The sequence below is a fragment of the Pezoporus wallicus genome, unplaced genomic scaffold, assembly GCF_028554395.1.
Source record: "Pezoporus wallicus isolate ANWC-B61680 ecotype Strahan unplaced genomic scaffold, APGP_CSIRO_Pwel_v1 scaffold_7107, whole genome shotgun sequence".
In the NCBI taxonomy this organism is placed as follows: domain Eukaryota; kingdom Metazoa; phylum Chordata; class Aves; order Psittaciformes; family Psittacidae; genus Pezoporus; species Pezoporus wallicus.
In genome coordinates, this window is record NW_026642114.1 from 3,157,626 (window position 1) to 3,175,675 (window position 18,050).

At 39.9% G+C, this 18,050-nt stretch overlaps 1 protein-coding gene across 2 annotated transcripts in view; it reads left to right on the forward strand.

Moving 5' to 3' along the window:
• Nucleotides 1-18,050, forward strand: part of COP1 (COP1 E3 ubiquitin ligase) — a 134,336-nt gene that overhangs the window by 63,132 nt on the left and 53,154 nt on the right. For both annotated transcript variants that reach the window (XM_057427053.1, XM_057427054.1), the window contains exons 13-15: nucleotides 283-391; nucleotides 2,155-2,236; nucleotides 9,229-9,345. In XM_057427053.1, coding sequence (XP_057283036.1) covers nucleotides 283-391; nucleotides 2,155-2,236; nucleotides 9,229-9,345 — 308 coding nt within the window. The remainder of the gene's footprint in view (nucleotides 1-282; nucleotides 392-2,154; nucleotides 2,237-9,228; nucleotides 9,346-18,050) is intronic.

Consider the following 18,050-nt stretch of genomic DNA (forward strand, 5'->3'; position numbering starts at 1 on the left):
CAAAGCCTAGCATTTCATTTTGAGGGAGGCAATGTCACTTAAGCAAATAAGCTTAAGCTTTTAGTTTGTAGAGGAAGGAATACTCATAATATTTCTGGTGGATTTTGGCATTGTCCTTTCCTAAGTGTTTCAGTGGTGTGGCTTCATCAAATGCTGCATGCTTTGCAGGCACTAATTGTCTGATGCATTGCAAAAGTGATTTTTTTTTTTTTTTTTTTTTTTTTTTTTTGTTGGAAGGTGTTATTTAAGGTAAGACTGACTGGGGCTCTTTTTCTTTTTAAGCTGTATCAGCTGGAGTAGTTATCACAAAAACCTGCTAGCCAGCAGCGACTATGAAGGCACCGTCATCCTTTGGGATGGATTCACGGGACAAAGATCCAAGGTCTACCAGGTAACACGCAGTCGTTGAGCAACACTTTCCCGCACCATGAACCGTGTCGGGGGAGCAGTATTTAGTCTGATGTTCTGCTTCTAGTCCAGCAATAGGCTTTCCTTTTCCACAGTGTGAAATGGATGCTCCTCCTGTTTGGTAAACGTGTCTCAACTACACAGCTTTATTGAGCTGTACTCTTCTGGGGGAAGCAGCTATATCTTATCACAGTCATGAAGCAGTTGACATTTTCTTGCTGCTGGTTTTGAGCAAGGAATCTGCACAGGGAGAAATTAGATTCTGGAAGCTGTTTGTCTCTTCTTTCTTTAGAAACCTTTGTCTCTCCATACCTGTTCAACTTCAGTCTTTGTCAAAAGCCTTTTGTAAAATCCTGGAGTGATTGCTGCTGCAAATGCTCATAAAATAGAAGACCAAAATGCAGATTTAAGTGGTGAGGCTGGGAGAATGGAGGAGTAGGCAGAACCCTTCCTGATACAGTCCTGTGCTCAGCAGAGCAGGATATGCATGCAAGTGGGCTGAGCCCAACAGTGAGACCTATTTCAGGAGAGGTTTCTGGCATTTTGTCTATTCATGCAGTTTGAACATGTGTTTCTATATATTGGATTCTGAGAGCCTTGTGATCAGAATAAGGAGGTTGGAAGAAAGGCTGCTCCATTTGGGGAGGGTCTGGAAGTGCTGCAGGCTATTGTATAGGTAGCGTAGCACATTGCAACTGGTCAGTGATAATGACTGAACTGCAGACTGGCCTTCAGTTCTCATTTCTTGACAGTTCAGCATAAGTTTTAATACCTATTAAAGCTTTTGTTTACCTTTTCATTGTGTTGTGGCAATTTTATAATGCTTGGTTTTGTTAATCCTTTGTATATCTCAATTAAAAATAAATTATACTGGATAAAAATCTTACCAGTTTTCCCCTCAAATATATTTAGCATTTCTTTGAGGCTGAATAATGAACCTGGAGAGGAGCAGCTGTTGCTTATCTTATGATAAACTAATTTTGCTTCCTATTGGATTACTTGAATTTTTTATTTGGGTTTGCATAGAAGCATGCATACTGACATCTGCTTCACTTGTATTAGAAATCTGTTAGTGACTTTGTCCTGGCTAACTTTTTATGTCATCATCTTGCAAGCCAGCGTGAAGGCTTTAAACAAAGGATTTTACTGAATTCTGGGTTTCGTTCAATTGCTTCCATGTGGGATATACCAGCAGAGCAAATACAGCTATCTGTATGTTGGGAGAGTGTGCAATCTTGTAAGATTTTTGAGTGGAAAAATATAGGATTAGACACCAGAAGTTTTGTTTACTAACTCAACAGGGAAGTGAGGATTTCCTGGACTTTCAGGCAGGTGTTTGAAATGGCTTTGAATGTGTATCAGTGGGAGATACCACTGTGATCTACTAGAATAAGCAACAGCACACAGTGGAATCAGAGCAAGTCAAACTGTAGTGCAAAAGCAGGTCTTTAACATATATTTCCTGAAATGTTCTTTCAAAGAAAAGGAGGGGAAAAAAAATAAACCCACCAAAACCAGTTTTAAAATTGCTACTCTACTATTCTGCTTTCATTGCACATCTGTCATGCTACAAGCATTGGTCTGATCAGGAGAAAAGATAGTTTTTGAGAAACTGCTGAACACAGTAAACTGCTTTGTCCAGGGTTCTGACAGTTTATAGCAAACAGCATGTGTCTTTCCTTTTACAATTTTATCAGATTAATACAGCCCACTACATTGCAATATTTTTCTTGTTTCTCTAAACAGGAGCATGAGAAAAGGTGCTGGAGTGTTGACTTTAACTTGATGGACCCAAAGCTATTGGCTTCAGGCTCTGATGATGCCAAAGGTAGTATTCTTTTTCAGTCTCTATGCAGAAGGCTTACACTCTGTCTAGCCTTTGAGGAACAAATATGGGATATTTAAAGTAGTTGATTCCTTAGATGCCTTTAATATTGTAGTGTGTCAAGATATTATTGAACTTTTCAGATTTTGGAGGGAGAGAGGCTTTGCTTGAACTGAGCTCTCTTGATGTTCACATTTTTGGGGTAGTATGCTCTCTAGCTAGCATTTTCTAAGACAATAAACAGAGCAAAATGTGTTTCACATTAGTTAAACTTGTTGAGTTAAAGCCTCAGGGCCTTTCAAAAGAGCATGTATTTATATTTCAAAAGCGAGGTTGTCAGTAAAAAGGCAAAAGTTAAAAATGCCTGCTGCTGTTTTTAACTGTAGCTCTGAATGTTAAAGACTTTGCAACAAGAAGCTTCCTGCTTTAACATTGTACGGTGTGTTTCTCGGAGCTTAACAGGGTTGGATGGTGGACTGAATGAGAGCACTGAACTCTCAGCTTTCCATGCTCCAGGATCTGTCTGACAAAGGGCTTTTGCAGAACCCCTTAACACAAGCTCTTCCCAGCATACTGGTAGAAAAATGTTCCTCTTCTAAGAAGAAATAGGAAACTTCTAAAGAAAATGATACCATTGAGCTATATGTAGTATTCTTCATAGGGATGAAGAATGAACAAGATTTTATCTGTAATATATTTACAGTATCAAATTAGAGTTAGTAAGCAGCAAGAGCTTTAGAGTTCATTTAATAGTCTGTGAGGATCCACGCTCCTACATGGGCTGATACAGCTCTGGACAGAGCTCTTCATGATTTGCTTTGAAATGATAAATTAATTTTTCATAAGCATTAAGCGTTGCAAGATGCTCCCCACTCTAAAATGCTTTTAAATGCTGTTTCAAAAAAAAAAAAGCTGTATTAGTGTTCCTCTGTTGCGTTTGGCAATCTTAATGTAACTTGCAATTCCATTTACAAAATGTGGTTTTAAAGATTATGTTTAAGGTGTGTTTTAGATGTTTTTGATACACTTGCCCCCCTTTTTGGTGGAAGTCAGGAGTGTTTTCCGTGTGCTTAAATGCAGCAGGAATGAACATTCACCTTGTAAATTATCAGCCTCTTCATCAGGTTGCTCCTCACTCATGCTATGCATTTGAAAAAGCTTATCAGCCAGGTAGGCATGCATTTATTAGCATGTTAAGAAGTTGTCCAGTTCTGCAAAGGCAGCTGTGAGCAGAGCTCCTGTCTGCAGTTTAACAGCTCACTTCTTCTATAATTGTCTCTAAAAATGAAGTGTTTATTTAGAAATGACTGTAAAGAAGTCTGCAGATTGACATAACTTACATTTAATTCACAAAGGTCTTATGAAGGTGTATTGGGGTTTTCAGTGAATAAAACTGGGTTGGAACAGTTTATCCATTATTGCTACCATGATTTGTCTGTGATTTGCATATGTAACAAGCCCTTTAGAGACAGATGAAGTTCCGTGTGGAAGTGTTTGAAATAAGCACAGGTTTTAGAAGCCTTCAAGGTACAGAGCAATAGTATCAAATGTCCAAATTAATATTGTTAATTAATTAATTATTAATGTTATAGGGTCCAGATTAATGTTATAGGGTCCACCTTCCATTTCAGTGATCACATTGAAATGGTTAAATGAGAGGAAAAGGTAACACCAATGACATCTCCCTTTTTATTCCTGTATGCATAAGGCCACACTCTGCTTTCTAATAAGAAATCTCAATGCTAATAGATACTGGTGTGACCAGGATAATTGGAGCTTATCTCGCTGCACTTCCCCAGAAAGCAGGACTGTAACACTTTCCTGTCAAGTGATCAGGACAAGCCAGCAAAAAGTGACAGCTTTGCCAGTTCCTCCCGCTTGCCTGTCTCTCCTTGGTCTTTTCAGGTTGGAGACTAATTTTTAGAGCACTTGGCATGTCTGGTAGAGATCTATTGGAGAAGGAGCTTTTAGATGAAAAATCCTGAGCTTCAGAGCAGTCTCTGCCAGGGCTCAGGCACAGAAAGGGGGTGCTGACAAACAAAGTGCTGTTAGGGGTAAAATTCATTGTCTTTGTTGTTAGATGAAGATAATCCAGGATGCTTATTTGTGGAAGATCTCTCCACTTGAATAGCAGATAACGACAGCATAAAAGTATTATTGTGTTTGAAGTAACTCTCTGTATGAAAACCTCACTTTTATCTATTGTCATGCCCTTCCCTTTTAAAGGGGAGAAAGTAAATGTGTATGTCTATAGAGACCCAAAGGTGTAGTACCCTGACTAGGCAGCAGTGAGCAAAATTAAAGTGTTTACTTGTGCTACAAGCAGCTTGGGGAAATGACATAGTCTTAATTTCAGTTTTCATGCACATAATTACGGCAGGAGCTATGATCTCATCTAAGTAGGAAAAGGTGAATTTCTGCTATTGGAGGAGAAAAAGTTACTTAATTTTGTGAAAGCAAAATAATGCTGTCGAAGTGTATTGAGCTAGTGCACTTAGCAAATTACTTACAGCTGCCTGTTTTGAATTGGGAGTATAGTTTAATGGATGGACATGGTAGAGTTAGCAGATGAGATAGAGTAAAATATTTTGTGATACATTTTGCCATGTGGGTAGAATTTAAGTCTCCACTGGGGTGGAGACCTGTTTTAGACTGATGAAGTATTTGTTCTCTGCTCTGAGGGTTATTTTTGAACCTTGAGGAGCTACCAGCAGTACTGACAAATTCAACTGAAGTGAGAGTCTTGGATTTAGGTCCTTTCTGTAAGCTGTAATCCCTTCACTATTCTGGCTCAAAACGGGAAAGTGGAGCAGAACAGGAGCACCTGAGAGCTCTGAGCTATAGCAAGAGGTTACTTTTCATTGTCTCATGGCAAGGAGGAGTGCAAGCATCTGATTCACTACATCTAAGGAGAGTAATTTCCATGCTGCCTTGGTAAGTGAGACTATTGGTACCAGTCCTACAGCTAATCTTTTTCTAGCCCTCCTGAATTTGGAGGGGCAACACAGATTTGCAGAGTTGCCTTCATAAAAAAAAAAGAGGCATATAGAGGGAGCTAACCTGAGAACTCCTGTCCAGGGTTCAGCAGTAGCAGTCATTTTTCTCCTTCTTAGCTGGTGCAGTGCTGTGTTTTTGCCTTTTGGCCTGGGAACAGTGCTGATAACAAGGATGTTTTAGTTACCGCTCAAATGTTTTAGTCTGGCCAAGGACTTTCTGAGCCTCATGCTCTGCCAGGGAGGAGGGGAAGCCGGGAGGAAACAGAGACAGGACACCTGACCCAAATGGACCAAAGAGGTATTCCATACCGCAGCATGTCATGCCCAGGATGTAACTGAGAGTTACCCGGAAGGGCTAGGACTGCAGGGTGGGATGAAGTATTGGTCAGTGCTTGGTCAGGCTGGGGGGCGAGTTATCGGTCGGCGGGTGGTGAGGTGTTGTATTCTCTTCCCTTGTTATTTCCCTTATCATTACTATTATTGGTGGTAGCAGTAGTGATCTGTGTTATACCTTAGTTACTAAACTGTTCTTATCTCAACCCGTGGGAGTTGCATTCTTTTCAGTTCTCCTCTCTGTCCCTCTGGGAGTAGGGGGAGGGAAAGAAGGGGGGGAGTGAGTGAACGAGCTGCCTGACTGGGTTTAAACCATGACAACTCCTAATCAGAGTTTGCTCCTCAGCTTTGTTGAGGACTTCCAGAGAATTGTCTGGGGCTTCATTTTCAGTAAGTTTGCTCCTTCAGCTTCTGCTGGCTAACTGGAGGTACAAGTGTTTATTGATCTTAAAATATCAGGTTGAACTTTCAGTTTGATCATTTTCCTGGCTAAAAGAAGTTCAGTAACTTCCTAAAGAATTGTGGGATTGTTGAATTTGACTGGGAATACCTTGAAAGGTCAAGATGATGTTGGGAGTTAAAATACCAACCAAAATACCTGCCTGGCTGTGTCTTATGTCAGTCTTATGTCCTGTGGTCATTACCAATTCAGAAGCTTCCTCCTTTCCTAGGGATTCCCCTAATCTGTGCAAATGAGTTTTCTGGTAGCAGTATCCTATTCCTGGTTTGTAGTTTTTCTGGAGTAACAGCAAGCGCTCCATCACATGAGCAGATAAGAATTGCAAGAGTGACAGGCTGGGTGAAGTATCTTTACTATCAGTGTACCAGTTCTGTACATTGACACATTCAGCTATTGCAGTACTCTTCTAGTCAGTGTTTAGACAGAGAAAATTAATTTATAAACTTGCACGTTTGGTGCAAAGCTCCAACTAAATACAAAATACCTTGAAAAGACCTGAACATTTTAAACTAAAAAAGCTGTTCTGGAGGCATCTTACTGCTTTGTTGAGGAGGGGCCATTGGGCCACATAGAGATGTTTCTCTTGGCAGCTGCAAAACTAGGAAGCATGTTTTGAAAACGTGTTTCAAAAATAGTCAATCTCAGATGGTTGCTTGTCTCATCAGTGGAATTGTAGGTGTTATCAAGACATCTGTACCTTGTATAATTACTGCCCCAACCTCAGCAGAATTGCTGAAAGCTACAGCAAATAAACTCTACTCATATAAATTATGCTTTATTAACCTGTCAGTTCTTCTTAAAAAATAATGGGCAGTTCCAGGTAAAACTTGACATGTTTCATTATGTGTTATGTCACATGTATCCTTTTATATGTTACTAACTAAGATATAATTGGAGCCGAGCGTGTCCCATAGCAGTTAGATCACAGAAACTGCAGACTCTAATCTGTGTCTGTCAGTTGTAATGAATACTATGATGGTTTTGAACACACAGGTTGACTCGTCACCAGATTAAATGGCTCAGTTTATGACCTGAAAACCTGAATGAAAAAAGGAGTTAAGTTGAAACTGAGCCCTTAATCAACTTCTACTACAAAACTGAGACCAGATGGCTATTTGGTAGAGGTGGTGTCAAGGAGAGACTTGGTTGCTTTGGATGCAACTTTAAGTATTGATGGCTGCTTAGAAGGCTTCAAGACAAGCCTGTGTGGTTTTACTACTAGATTTGGGCAGATCATTGCTCTGGGATCATGTTATCTCCTCGCATGCCTCAAGTTGAAGCAATGTTGTCTGCCAGCATTGTCCTCTTGTAATTGTGGTATTTTTTTCCTTATACCATCTCATCCATAAACTTGATGTCCTCTACTGTCACTGCAGCTTATACTGTACATCTCCTGGTGTCTATTCATTAAAGCATAATGCTAATGTTTTATTGTTTTGCAAAATTGTCTTTCCTGGCTTCATTCCACTCCCTGCCCCAAAGCACAGAACATGATGGAGGAGGTACATCATCCAGTCTTGCTTGGGAGAAGGGATCATCTTAAGCCATGCTTGCAAAGCAGTTAGTTTCATTGAGAAATGTAGCTAGATATTTAGGATGAATGTTACAGCTCTGGTAAATGAGAATGGACTTATTTCTGATAATCAGCAACAGAGTGAGTTCTGTTTTCATTGAATTTTACATAAAACTTGTATGCATCAGTGTTTGTGTTGCTGGGGGGTGTGTGTGTGTGTGTGTGTGTTTGTGCTGCTTTATAATGACTCCAGGCAGCTGTGAAATACCCACACAATATAGTACTTAAAATGATTACTTGGTGTGTTCTGAGTAGTCATGCATCTCCTTCATCCTTCAAGCAGTTCTCCTAGAAACGGTCAGAAATGGCACAATTGTGTTGCTTTTCATTGCTTGCCATGCTGGTATGAAATAGGTGTACTAGAACAAACCTGTCAGTGTTTCCTTCAGCATCTAAAACATCCTTGGGTAATCCATGTGGAAACCTTGCTTCTCCTTCAGAGCCCCTCACGTATCAACCGCAGTGAATAACAAGATTCCTGTTCTTCTGCCACTTTTGTTTACCTCACTTCCAAAGTGAGCTTTCTGTAAAAAGACAGCAGATCTGAAGAAGCCCAGTCAGCTCATGGGGAGCTTTTAGGGGATTAGGCTTCATGTAGCTCTTGTGTGTTTGAACATTGGCTTCATCTTGCTCTGCTTCCTGCCTCAGCATGCTGATCATGATACTGGAGTGCAGCACAACCCACTCATGAAGAAAAGAGGGAAAGGAGGATATTTAAGACTTATTTCCTGCTATGTAGGCTTCATTGGGGGTTGATGCCAATATGCTGCCCCTTCATCTGAACCAAGGACAAAGTGCTTCCCTCTCTAGCTTATAATAGTAAGATTGGCTATGTAGGGAGCACTAGCACTCTTCATCTTAAGGTTAAATGGTATTTGAAGTGTTTGTGGAGAGTGGGGAAGGCTGTATTTTGAAAAGACACTGTTTTCTGTTGGTTGTCCTGTGATCCTGTGAAGTGGAGAAGTGACTGCTTGGGGTAAGAGTTCATTCTGTACCATGTAGTTTAATCAGTGTTCACACTGTAGTCTTGTGGAACAGCAGAGTTCTTGTACCAAGGGAATATATCATCATAGGAAGCCAGCATACTAATTCTGATCTGTGCCAGTTTCTTGAGAATAAAGTAAATTGTTCTCATTCACTGTGATCAAGCACACAATTAGATATACTTATTCTGTGCAAAGCAGTTCTGCCATGGAACATGGGGTTCTTGCATCCCAGTGAAGGGACAAGGAACAAGAAAGGATGTAAGGCTTCCTGTTCTTGGTTATGTGAATTTGTACTCCAATAACCTTAAGCCCTGACACTATAACATGTGGTTAGTCACCTGCTGTGATGTTCTCAGCAATGCAGGATGGGGACTTTTGGCATCTTGTGTGTTTATGGGGGTAGGCAGAGTATTTATAGTGCAACTTGAGAATGTGCTCAAATTTACCAACCACTGGTGACAGCTAACCCTTTATAATCACTAACATCTTGGCAGCTGAGGCTTTCCAAAATCTTACTTATAACTAGATTTTATGCCTTTCAGATAAGGTTGATTTTTTTTTTTTTCTTTTTTTGGTTGGTTGGGGGGGGGGGGGTGGTTGGTTTTGTGCGTGTGTGTTTACTCATTTTTCTTTTTCTGTTTCTCTAGTGAAGCTGTGGTCTACCAACTTGGACAACTCGGTAGCAAGCATTGAGGCCAAGGCTAATGTGTGTTGTGTCAAATTCAGCCCCTCTTCTAGGTATCACCTAGCTTTTGGCTGTGCAGGTAGGTAAAGGGGTTTTGGGCAAGGAGATACTGTTTTTTTTTTCTTCCTTTGTTTTTTATTCCCCCTAAAGATGTGAGGTTGGCTGCTGTGCCCAAGACTGAGATGTCTTTGCAGTTGAAATGCCACTGAGTAAGACTTTTCAAGTGTGCAGTCACCCAAAAAACATTGTGATACCCAAGTGTCAGCTTCATTCCTGACTTTAGTTTGGGTGCCTCTATCAGAGATAAAAGCTTACAAAAGCAAGTTGCCTAGTGTGTTTGTTGAGATGTCTAAGGCAACCAGACAGAGTTCAGCTTTGAGAGTCTTATAACAAAGTTAATGTGTTAACATGGTGGTAGTTGTTCTTTCTGATTTATAGCATTGCTCTATAAATACGACACAGCCATACTGGGAATTTTAACTGGTTTTACCTGAGGCATGCTGTAAAACAGTGGCGGTGCGTGGTTTTTTTTGTAGCTGTAACTACAATCCCTGTGGGTGGGCTCATGTTTTCCTAAGTTGGGCAAAGATCTCTGTTAATGTTTGGGTTTTTTGTTTTGTTGTTTTTTGCATGTTTGAAGTAGTCAGTGGGGATGCATGATGAGTCCTTTATTCACTTAAATAATTCTTGGTGATAAGACAAATATTTGAGAGCAGAGTGGGTGTCACTTTGAGAGTTAACAGCATTGTGCTATGAATGCAGCAACTGAAACTTGGAAGTACCTATAAATGTTTAACCAACTCCGCATTTTCTTTGTCCTTGGGGATTTTTAATGTACTTGTAACTAGTGTTCTGACATTTGTTACCTCTGGATTTCGGGAACTACATTGATTGTTCTTGCAACCACTGGTTTGCCGTTTCATTTAGGTGTTCCCATTTCCAGGCTGGTTCTACTTTGATAGTGGCTCTTGGGGGGGGGGGGGGGGGGGGGATTTAAAAAAAAAAACAAATGCATTTTGATACACTGCAAAGAATGGATTCAAGTTGAAGTGTAAAACATTGACTTGCTTAACAGGCATTTCACTAAGTTTAGTGAATTACGTGCAAGAATAGAATTGAATTACAATACCTACTAGCAGCATTTGAATGAATGGGACTGTCTGTGAAAGGCTCTAAGGAAAGATGAGAGCACCAGCTCCAAATGGATCAGCCACTGATTATTTTAATATGTGAAAGCACCACAGACCAGAATTCTTAAATACAAAGACTTCCAAAGCCTTAGGACACATGGGATGGAAGCAGATAGGAGTGTATCTATGCCCATACTCATGTCTAGCAAACCATGATGGGCTTGTTTTCAACAAGTGGGTTTGGGAAAGAAGCATTAGCAAGCACTAGGAGTTATAGGAAGGTTTTAAATGACTATATGTGCATTTTTATGGTTTAGAGAATGCTGAAGGGTAAAATGGTATTTGTATTGGGGAAGAAGGCATATGAGGGAGAGAAGATAAAATTTTAAAAGCGTTTACATGTGCCTTGACACTTGGTAATCGAGTCTCTAAATAATAATTAAAATGGATATTTAACTGTGATTGCCGAAACAATTACATGGAATAACTGAACTGATGGAAATGACTTCCCACAAAGGAGTTCTAATTGATCTTTTAGCCATAAATACATGGATAAAATGGCATATGAAATTAAAAGAAATACTGGAGTCTTGAAAGATGTAATTTCTTTGATCTGACTTTTTTTTAGGAGTTCAGCAATGAGTTAGTGACTATTTTCATAGTCCGTATAGTAAACTAGTTCTGTTTAATGTGTTACAATGAAGACAAAGGTTTTTTTCCCTCCATCACTTTCAGGTAATCTTGTTTAATCTATGGAAAAAGAAATCTACATTTTCAGCAGCATGACTTGTCATACGGGCTAAAAATTAATAAAGGAAGAGTCAAAGCTGAGTCAGAGCCAAATTGAGCGCATGGACTTAGCCATTCCTGTTTGCCCCTCAGTAGGAATAAAAGAGCTATGCAAAACACTAAACACAATTCAGTGCCCAGGGTAATGGGCAATTTTAGAAAACTATCCTAGCTCTGTCTTGGCTTATTCAGGTGCTAAAAGGATTTTCAGTTTCTAAAAGTGTTTCAATTACTTAATTCAGTGATTTAGTCAGAGTCAAGACTTCCTAGTATTGTATGCCCAACACAGTTTTGTACCATATTTAGGCAGAGGTGCTGCTGCTGTATATGCTCTCTTGTTTTATTTGTCAGTTTGATGGAGCTTGATACTATATACCTGTCTATGTTTACGTGTGTATATGTATTTATAGTTTTAAGACTTGGTGAGATAAGCAATTGATGAAAATGGTTGGGGGAGGAAGTATTGGTAGTTAATGCTTGAGATCTGGAAGGAGGAAGTAAATTGATTTAATGTACCATTGTTAAATTACAAAACATACGTGTTTTGGTTCCTCCCCTTTCTCTGTGTGCAAAATAGCTTGCAAGCTAGGATGCCATCCTAAAGCAATGCAGTTTTGACTGCAGGTCTAGAATTTTTTCAGTGTTAATATTTCAAAATTGTGTGGTTTTTTTTTAATTTTCATTTCCTGTTTTTATTTTCTCTTGATGGTCTGTCTTAACCATCCATACAGCTGAAACACGTTTTTATAAGGTCTTACTCTTTCACACCTTGCCTATTTGCATCCATCTATTCAGAATGCCTCTTTGAAGGGGGTTTTCTAAATCATGCTTCAACTAGATCAGCATCTCTGTTAATCTCTGTGCTGGTTCCCCCTTTGCTTTTGCCATAGAAATAGGATGGCCATCTTAAGGTCCTTTCTACCTTGTCTCCAGTTTATGTATCCCCTTTCATTTGCTTGTAGTATCTTGACTGCTAGTTCACCTCTGTCCATAATGCTATGTTGTGCATGGGTGAAATAATCACAGAGGTATCTTTGTGCTTTTTCTCACATTCTCCAATTTTAGAACAACTTACATTTATGGGAAAATAAGGACGATAGTTAAAAGTCCCATAGAGGTCTACCAACACATGGCATGAATTATGTGGGATTTGTGTATTTCTTGGCCAAAACCCTCTGTGCTTCGGTATACTTGTTGGTAAGCAGGAGTAGTGATAACGGAAGGTGTTGTGATGCATTGATTTAGATGTAGCCATGGTAAAATGTGGTGGTAGACTGTGTATCTCCATTTGGAGCACTTTCCTTTAGCAGAAAGTACTGGGTCAGCTTCAGATGCCATAGAAAACCATGCATTAGTTGCCACTGTAGAAGCAAATCCCAGAATTTCCATCCAATATGGATGATATATATGTTTCTTTTCTGGGCTCTTCTCTCTGAAAGCTTATAGATGGACAAAAGATCATTTTGGTAGCTTAAAGCAGAGCAAGTGAGCAATAAACTAGAAATAAAGCCTATACAAGAGAGGAATGAGTATTTGGCTTGGAAAATAATTCTCTTAAAATTAGACCAGTGCTTCAGGTGAGAAGGAAGCTAACATGTCTGGCTGCAGCCTGATAAAATCTGTTGCAGAGGAGAGAGCACATAAAGAAGAAAAGATCCCTTTTGTCTGATACTTTAAAATAGTCTATTTGCATGCTTACTGAGTTGAAACATTGGACAGTATAAACTGTAGTTGCTGCCGAATACAAAATCAGGTAATTCTGTTTTCTTTTCCCCTTTTTAAAAGTAGGGTTTTATCCTGAAATTAGCTATATAAATCATGACTGAAGTTGTTATTGTTCTGCCTTGGCGATAGCACTGATGCCCTCAACCCATATATTTTCTAGCAGTAGCATTTCCCTGCTTAAAAAAAGCTGAAAATGCATGTAGTTTGCAGCTTGAATGTCCAAGTTGGGCAGTCTGGGTGAGATCAGACTGTCTGCTAACTCCAGGGAGCTAAGCATAGCTATTGACAGTAGCGATGCTTTATTCCCAGCATGCTGTAATAGTGTCAGCAGCTACCACTGACCTTTTATTTCCCATATATTATGCAGAGATCATGTCATCAAAATTTCAGATTCCTGAGTACTTACAGTAGATGCATCATCTTCTTGCATACTGTAGCAGTCTTCCAGTATCTGAAGGGGGCTTATAAGGATATGCTGGGGAGGGACTCTTCATTAGGGACTGTAGTGATAGGACAAGGGGTAATGAGTTAAAACTTAAACAGGGGAAGTTTAGATTGAATATAAGGAAGAAGTTCTTTACTGTAAGGGTGGTGAGGCAATGGAATGGGTTGCGCAAGGAAGTTGTGAATGCTCCATCCCTGGTGGCATTCAAGGCCAGGTTGGACAGAGCCTTGGGTGACATGGTTTAGTGTGAGGTGTCCCTGCCCATGGCAGGGGGGTTGGAACTAAATGATCTTAAGGTTCTTACTAACCCTAACTAACCCTATGATTCTACTATGTTTTTTCCCTATAGCACCCACAAATCTAGCAGGTTTGACTGGGGAATGACAGGGGCCCCTCAGGGCAGCAGAGATGCAGACAGATTGCCTGCTGTCCAGGAGCTTCATTAAGTAAATGGGAGCAGCAGATAAGTGCAGATGAACAGAGGAGAGCAACAGAACAGCTGCAGCACAGTCAGCTTCAAGTTTTGCTGGGTTAGTTTTAACCTTGATCAGGTCTCTAAACTGCTTCACTGCCTTGTCACAAATAATTCCCAATAGCGAGCAGGGCAGAGAAAACATGAGGCAGTGCTGATTTTTGTTGGCTTCACTACTTAAAGCCTCAGAGTTTGAAACTGCATTGAGGATACTGTACACCCTCCTAAACATTCCCAAGTTTGTTTGTTTTTACATCTCTTTTTCATATTGCAATTGTCTGTCAAAAATGAATTGCCTTTTTTCTGGATCAGCTCATGCCCTGATCCTAAAGCAGTAATACCAGCCCTGGACAGGCTCTTGGCACAGTGAATTGAGATCAGCATTAGCTGACAAGGGGTGAATCCTCAATGGACACATGGTCTCTTCCTAGTGCTGATATTATTCCCCTCTGTTGCCAGCTCTGTTGCTCCTGCTTATTCCCTTCCCCAGTTGTACAATGACACTGAGAAGGAATACATCCCAGGAAAGTGCTTTTGCTTCAAAGATGATTTTGTCCTTCCCCAGCAGTTTTTGCATACTATTTGAAGATCTTTCCTGTGCACTATCTTCAGCATTACCGAATGGCACTGTATTCTGGCTTTGAATGCTGCTGCCTTTCTTTCACTGTTGAATGTTCACAAAGCTAACAATACCAATCCACAGCATCCAGCATGCTGAAGGACTTCTGTTGCTATGTCAACAGCTTTGTTTTCATTTGCAACTCTTTACCCACCACTTAAGATCTCTGCATCACCCTGATGCACTTAGAGTGGAAAGTCATATGTGGCTTCTTTATCAGTATCGTTCAATTTTGCTAATATATGTGGAGCCCAAGCAGGACAACTTTGGAGACCATCCTCATGCAGTGAAATATTGATTTTTCTGCTGCAGTAACTTGAGCAGTGATTTCTCTTTTCCAAACATGTCTCTGTAGAGCTAGCCTTTCACGCTGCCTCAGAACTGGGTGATTTGCCTAGCTTGTTCCTCAGCTCAGACAAATGATGTGATATTAATGACCAAGAAGGCAGTGTGCCTTTTTGGAAGAGTATTAATGTTTTCCAGCTGAAAGCAAAGTATTACCTTAGTAGATTCTCATGGGTAAGTACTCTGCTCTGTGGAAAGCCTGCAGTGACTCAGAAAGAATCTATTTGTGTGAATATGACATGTTTAGGGTGGAGATAGGTGGCTTCTTTGGGCTTAAGCTACAAGATTACCCTTAGCGTGTGTATTGATAGCAGTGTTCAAAGGCACAGACAAAGGTTAGGCATTTCTTTCAAGCCTGTGGAAAAACTCCACAGCGGTGCTTAGAATTCAGCCTTAATTAAATTGGTATGGCATGCAGCAGTCCAGGACTTGCCTGATACATGTATTGGACTTCACCTGCAGGGTGTCTTTTCTTTTTGGGGTCCATGATCTTTTCTCTAGTCCATGATCTCTGATGTTATTGACGGGGAAAGGGAGGGGACAGGGTCCATATTTTGGAAGTCCACATTTGTCACCTTATAATTTAAACTGATTCCAGAATTCATTGCAAAAGTTTCATTTGTTGTAATCTTGGAAAACATGTACAGCATTTTAATCAGTTGTGGTTGTGATCGTATTTCTGTCCCAACAGTACTTATCACAGGGGAAACACTGAACTTAGCGGTGGTTTTTAGATTAGAACACCATCTCGAAGGTTTGACTTAAATGTGGATACTGGCATGTAAATGAAAGCAGCGTATCAAGCCATACCTTCTGCTGTGCTGGCACTGTTAGTAGATCAAATCTCGCTTTCTGTTCAGGACTGCCAATCAGGAGGACTGCAGCTGTGCCCTATTATTTAAGCCTACGATTTTTGCAGTTAAGTTGACTTGCCTGAAACATCAAAGATGCTACCAGATCAGCTGGGTACTGCACAGTACCTGTTTCCTAGGAAATAATGAAGGGGCTTGAAACCACTAATAGGTGTGCAGAACATGATGTAAGTGCAAATTTCTCATAAGCTTCGTAGTTTAAAAGCTTATATAACTTGCACAGGAGTGGTAGTCTGACTTGTTTGGGATAAAGCATTTGCAGTGAATGGTAAGTAACAATATAGAGACCTATTGGGAGTTTCCTAGCTTTATCCCAGAGATCCTCACAGTTCAGTACCAAGTGAATGAATAAAATGAACTTAAACTCTATTTGATTCTCTGGAGAAAAGGATACATCTGTCATTAGCAGAAATGAGGGTGCTGATTGTTTGCTTAAATATTTTTTCCTAAACGTTTTGTCTTGACAACTGTCGAAGTCATTTAGTCAGTGTTATAAAATTCAAATTTAAATTGAAATGAGCCTTGAAATTTGGGGACAGGCAACTCCAAGATTCATCTTTTCCTCAGAATGCCAAATTGCTGTTGTTACTAGCTGTTGCTGTATCCCTTAGAGTTTAATCCTTTCCAGCCTTGGCAGTTTCCTGAGCTGCAGTTTTTCTGGTAGTTCATTTAAAGGAATTGCTCATTGGAATGAAATCCTCTATAATGGCTTCCTGTGTTGTCTCCTGTTCAAACTGCTGTGTAGATTAACTGTTCCAGCCTTTATTTGGTTACTGTGCGCAGCTGGACCTTTATAACATACTCTGCTTCTTCCAATCAAACTGGTGAAGATTGTCACATTGCATAGGAAAGTCTAACCTGCCAGTGCAGTGTGGGCTCTCATCTCAAAGCCATCTTTTCATATTATTTAAGTATTTAAGCACTGTGAGAAGAGTTTAATTTTTGGGCTAGGTTCCCCTAAAAAGGCCCTGTTAGTTATTTGAGTCTCAAGAAGAAAACAAAAAGAATGTAGATGTGTGTACATGTACATTGCTTCTTTTCCACATTGGATACCCATGTATCATCATGTGCTTTCCTGTACTTATTTTCTTGCCTGCATAATCTACCATACCTTTAGGGTTTTGGTTTAAGCATTCTCGTCTAAAGCTTGAATATTAGTGATTGTGACACTACTTTTAATATCTGTCATCTTTTTCAGTAGAATCTGCTTTGAAGGCAGTTTAAGTAATGAATTGGATCACCATCTCCAAAATATATAGTATAAGAAGGCTTATATCTCTTCAGGCTAGTGAAGCAAAAGTAGTTCTAGACTAAAATCAGGTTTGACTGACAATTAGGTCCTCTGCTGCATATTGTAATACGTATGGCAGCAGCCTGTGCTTCTGCTAGAGCCAGTTTGGCTGTTCTGAAGCCTGTTTGGTTCTTTTTGTATGATGTTTGCTGATAGGTAAAAAACCTTAAAGCTGTTGCTTCATAAATGCGCTCCTAAAAATCTTTGGATTTTCCTTTTCATTTCTATTTTTCTTAGTGTTTCAAGCCCTTATGTACATGATCTTGATCTCTTGGAGCATGTAGTGCCTGTGGGTCTGACTGTGCTGCCCTCTCCCTCATCACAGCTCTATGACGTGTGCTACTTTTGAGTCATTCAAGAACCAGAGTTGACATGGGTTTACAGTAAGGACAAATACTGTGTGCAAGAAGGATCTTGAACTGAGATATCCATTTAGCAAACGAGGTAGTACTTTTGGCTTCAGCAGATGTATCCAGCACTCATTGTGCAAATTAGAATCTTGTGCTCACATGCTTCATGTGCTCATGTGAAGTTTCAGTTCTTCTGAGATGTAGTCCATCTAGACATCATGGATTAAAGCATCTTTTACTATAAAATTACTGTTCTTCACATATTCTAGGTGTTATGAAGTTTTGGACATCAGCCTACGCATACTAGTGCATGTAGAGTCATGCATGTTACATAGTCGGTGAGAAAAGTTGAATTAAGAGTCTGAACAGTAAATAACACTTTTTTTTTTCCTCATTCAGACATAAAGAATGCTTTCTTCCAAAAGCTCCAGGTTGATACTGCTATTGTCTTCATTTGTTTTATAGCATTAGTAAATCTTCCTTATGTGTACTGAATATTTTTTTCTCCAACAGTCTGATAGAAGGCAATCGTTGAATAGCATAGCATCTCTCTATCCCTTATTCCTTTGAGAAATCTCTGTAGCTCTTTAAAATCATAAAGGTCAAAGTTTCAAAGGCATTCTAGAGAAATATCTTTTGCTGCCCCTCCCATCAGAGCCCTTTTCTCAACTGATTAAGATCTCTTATGTTTTACGTCTCTTCCTTCTCTCCTTAATACGAGACAGGTTATTTAGGGTAGAGGTTTT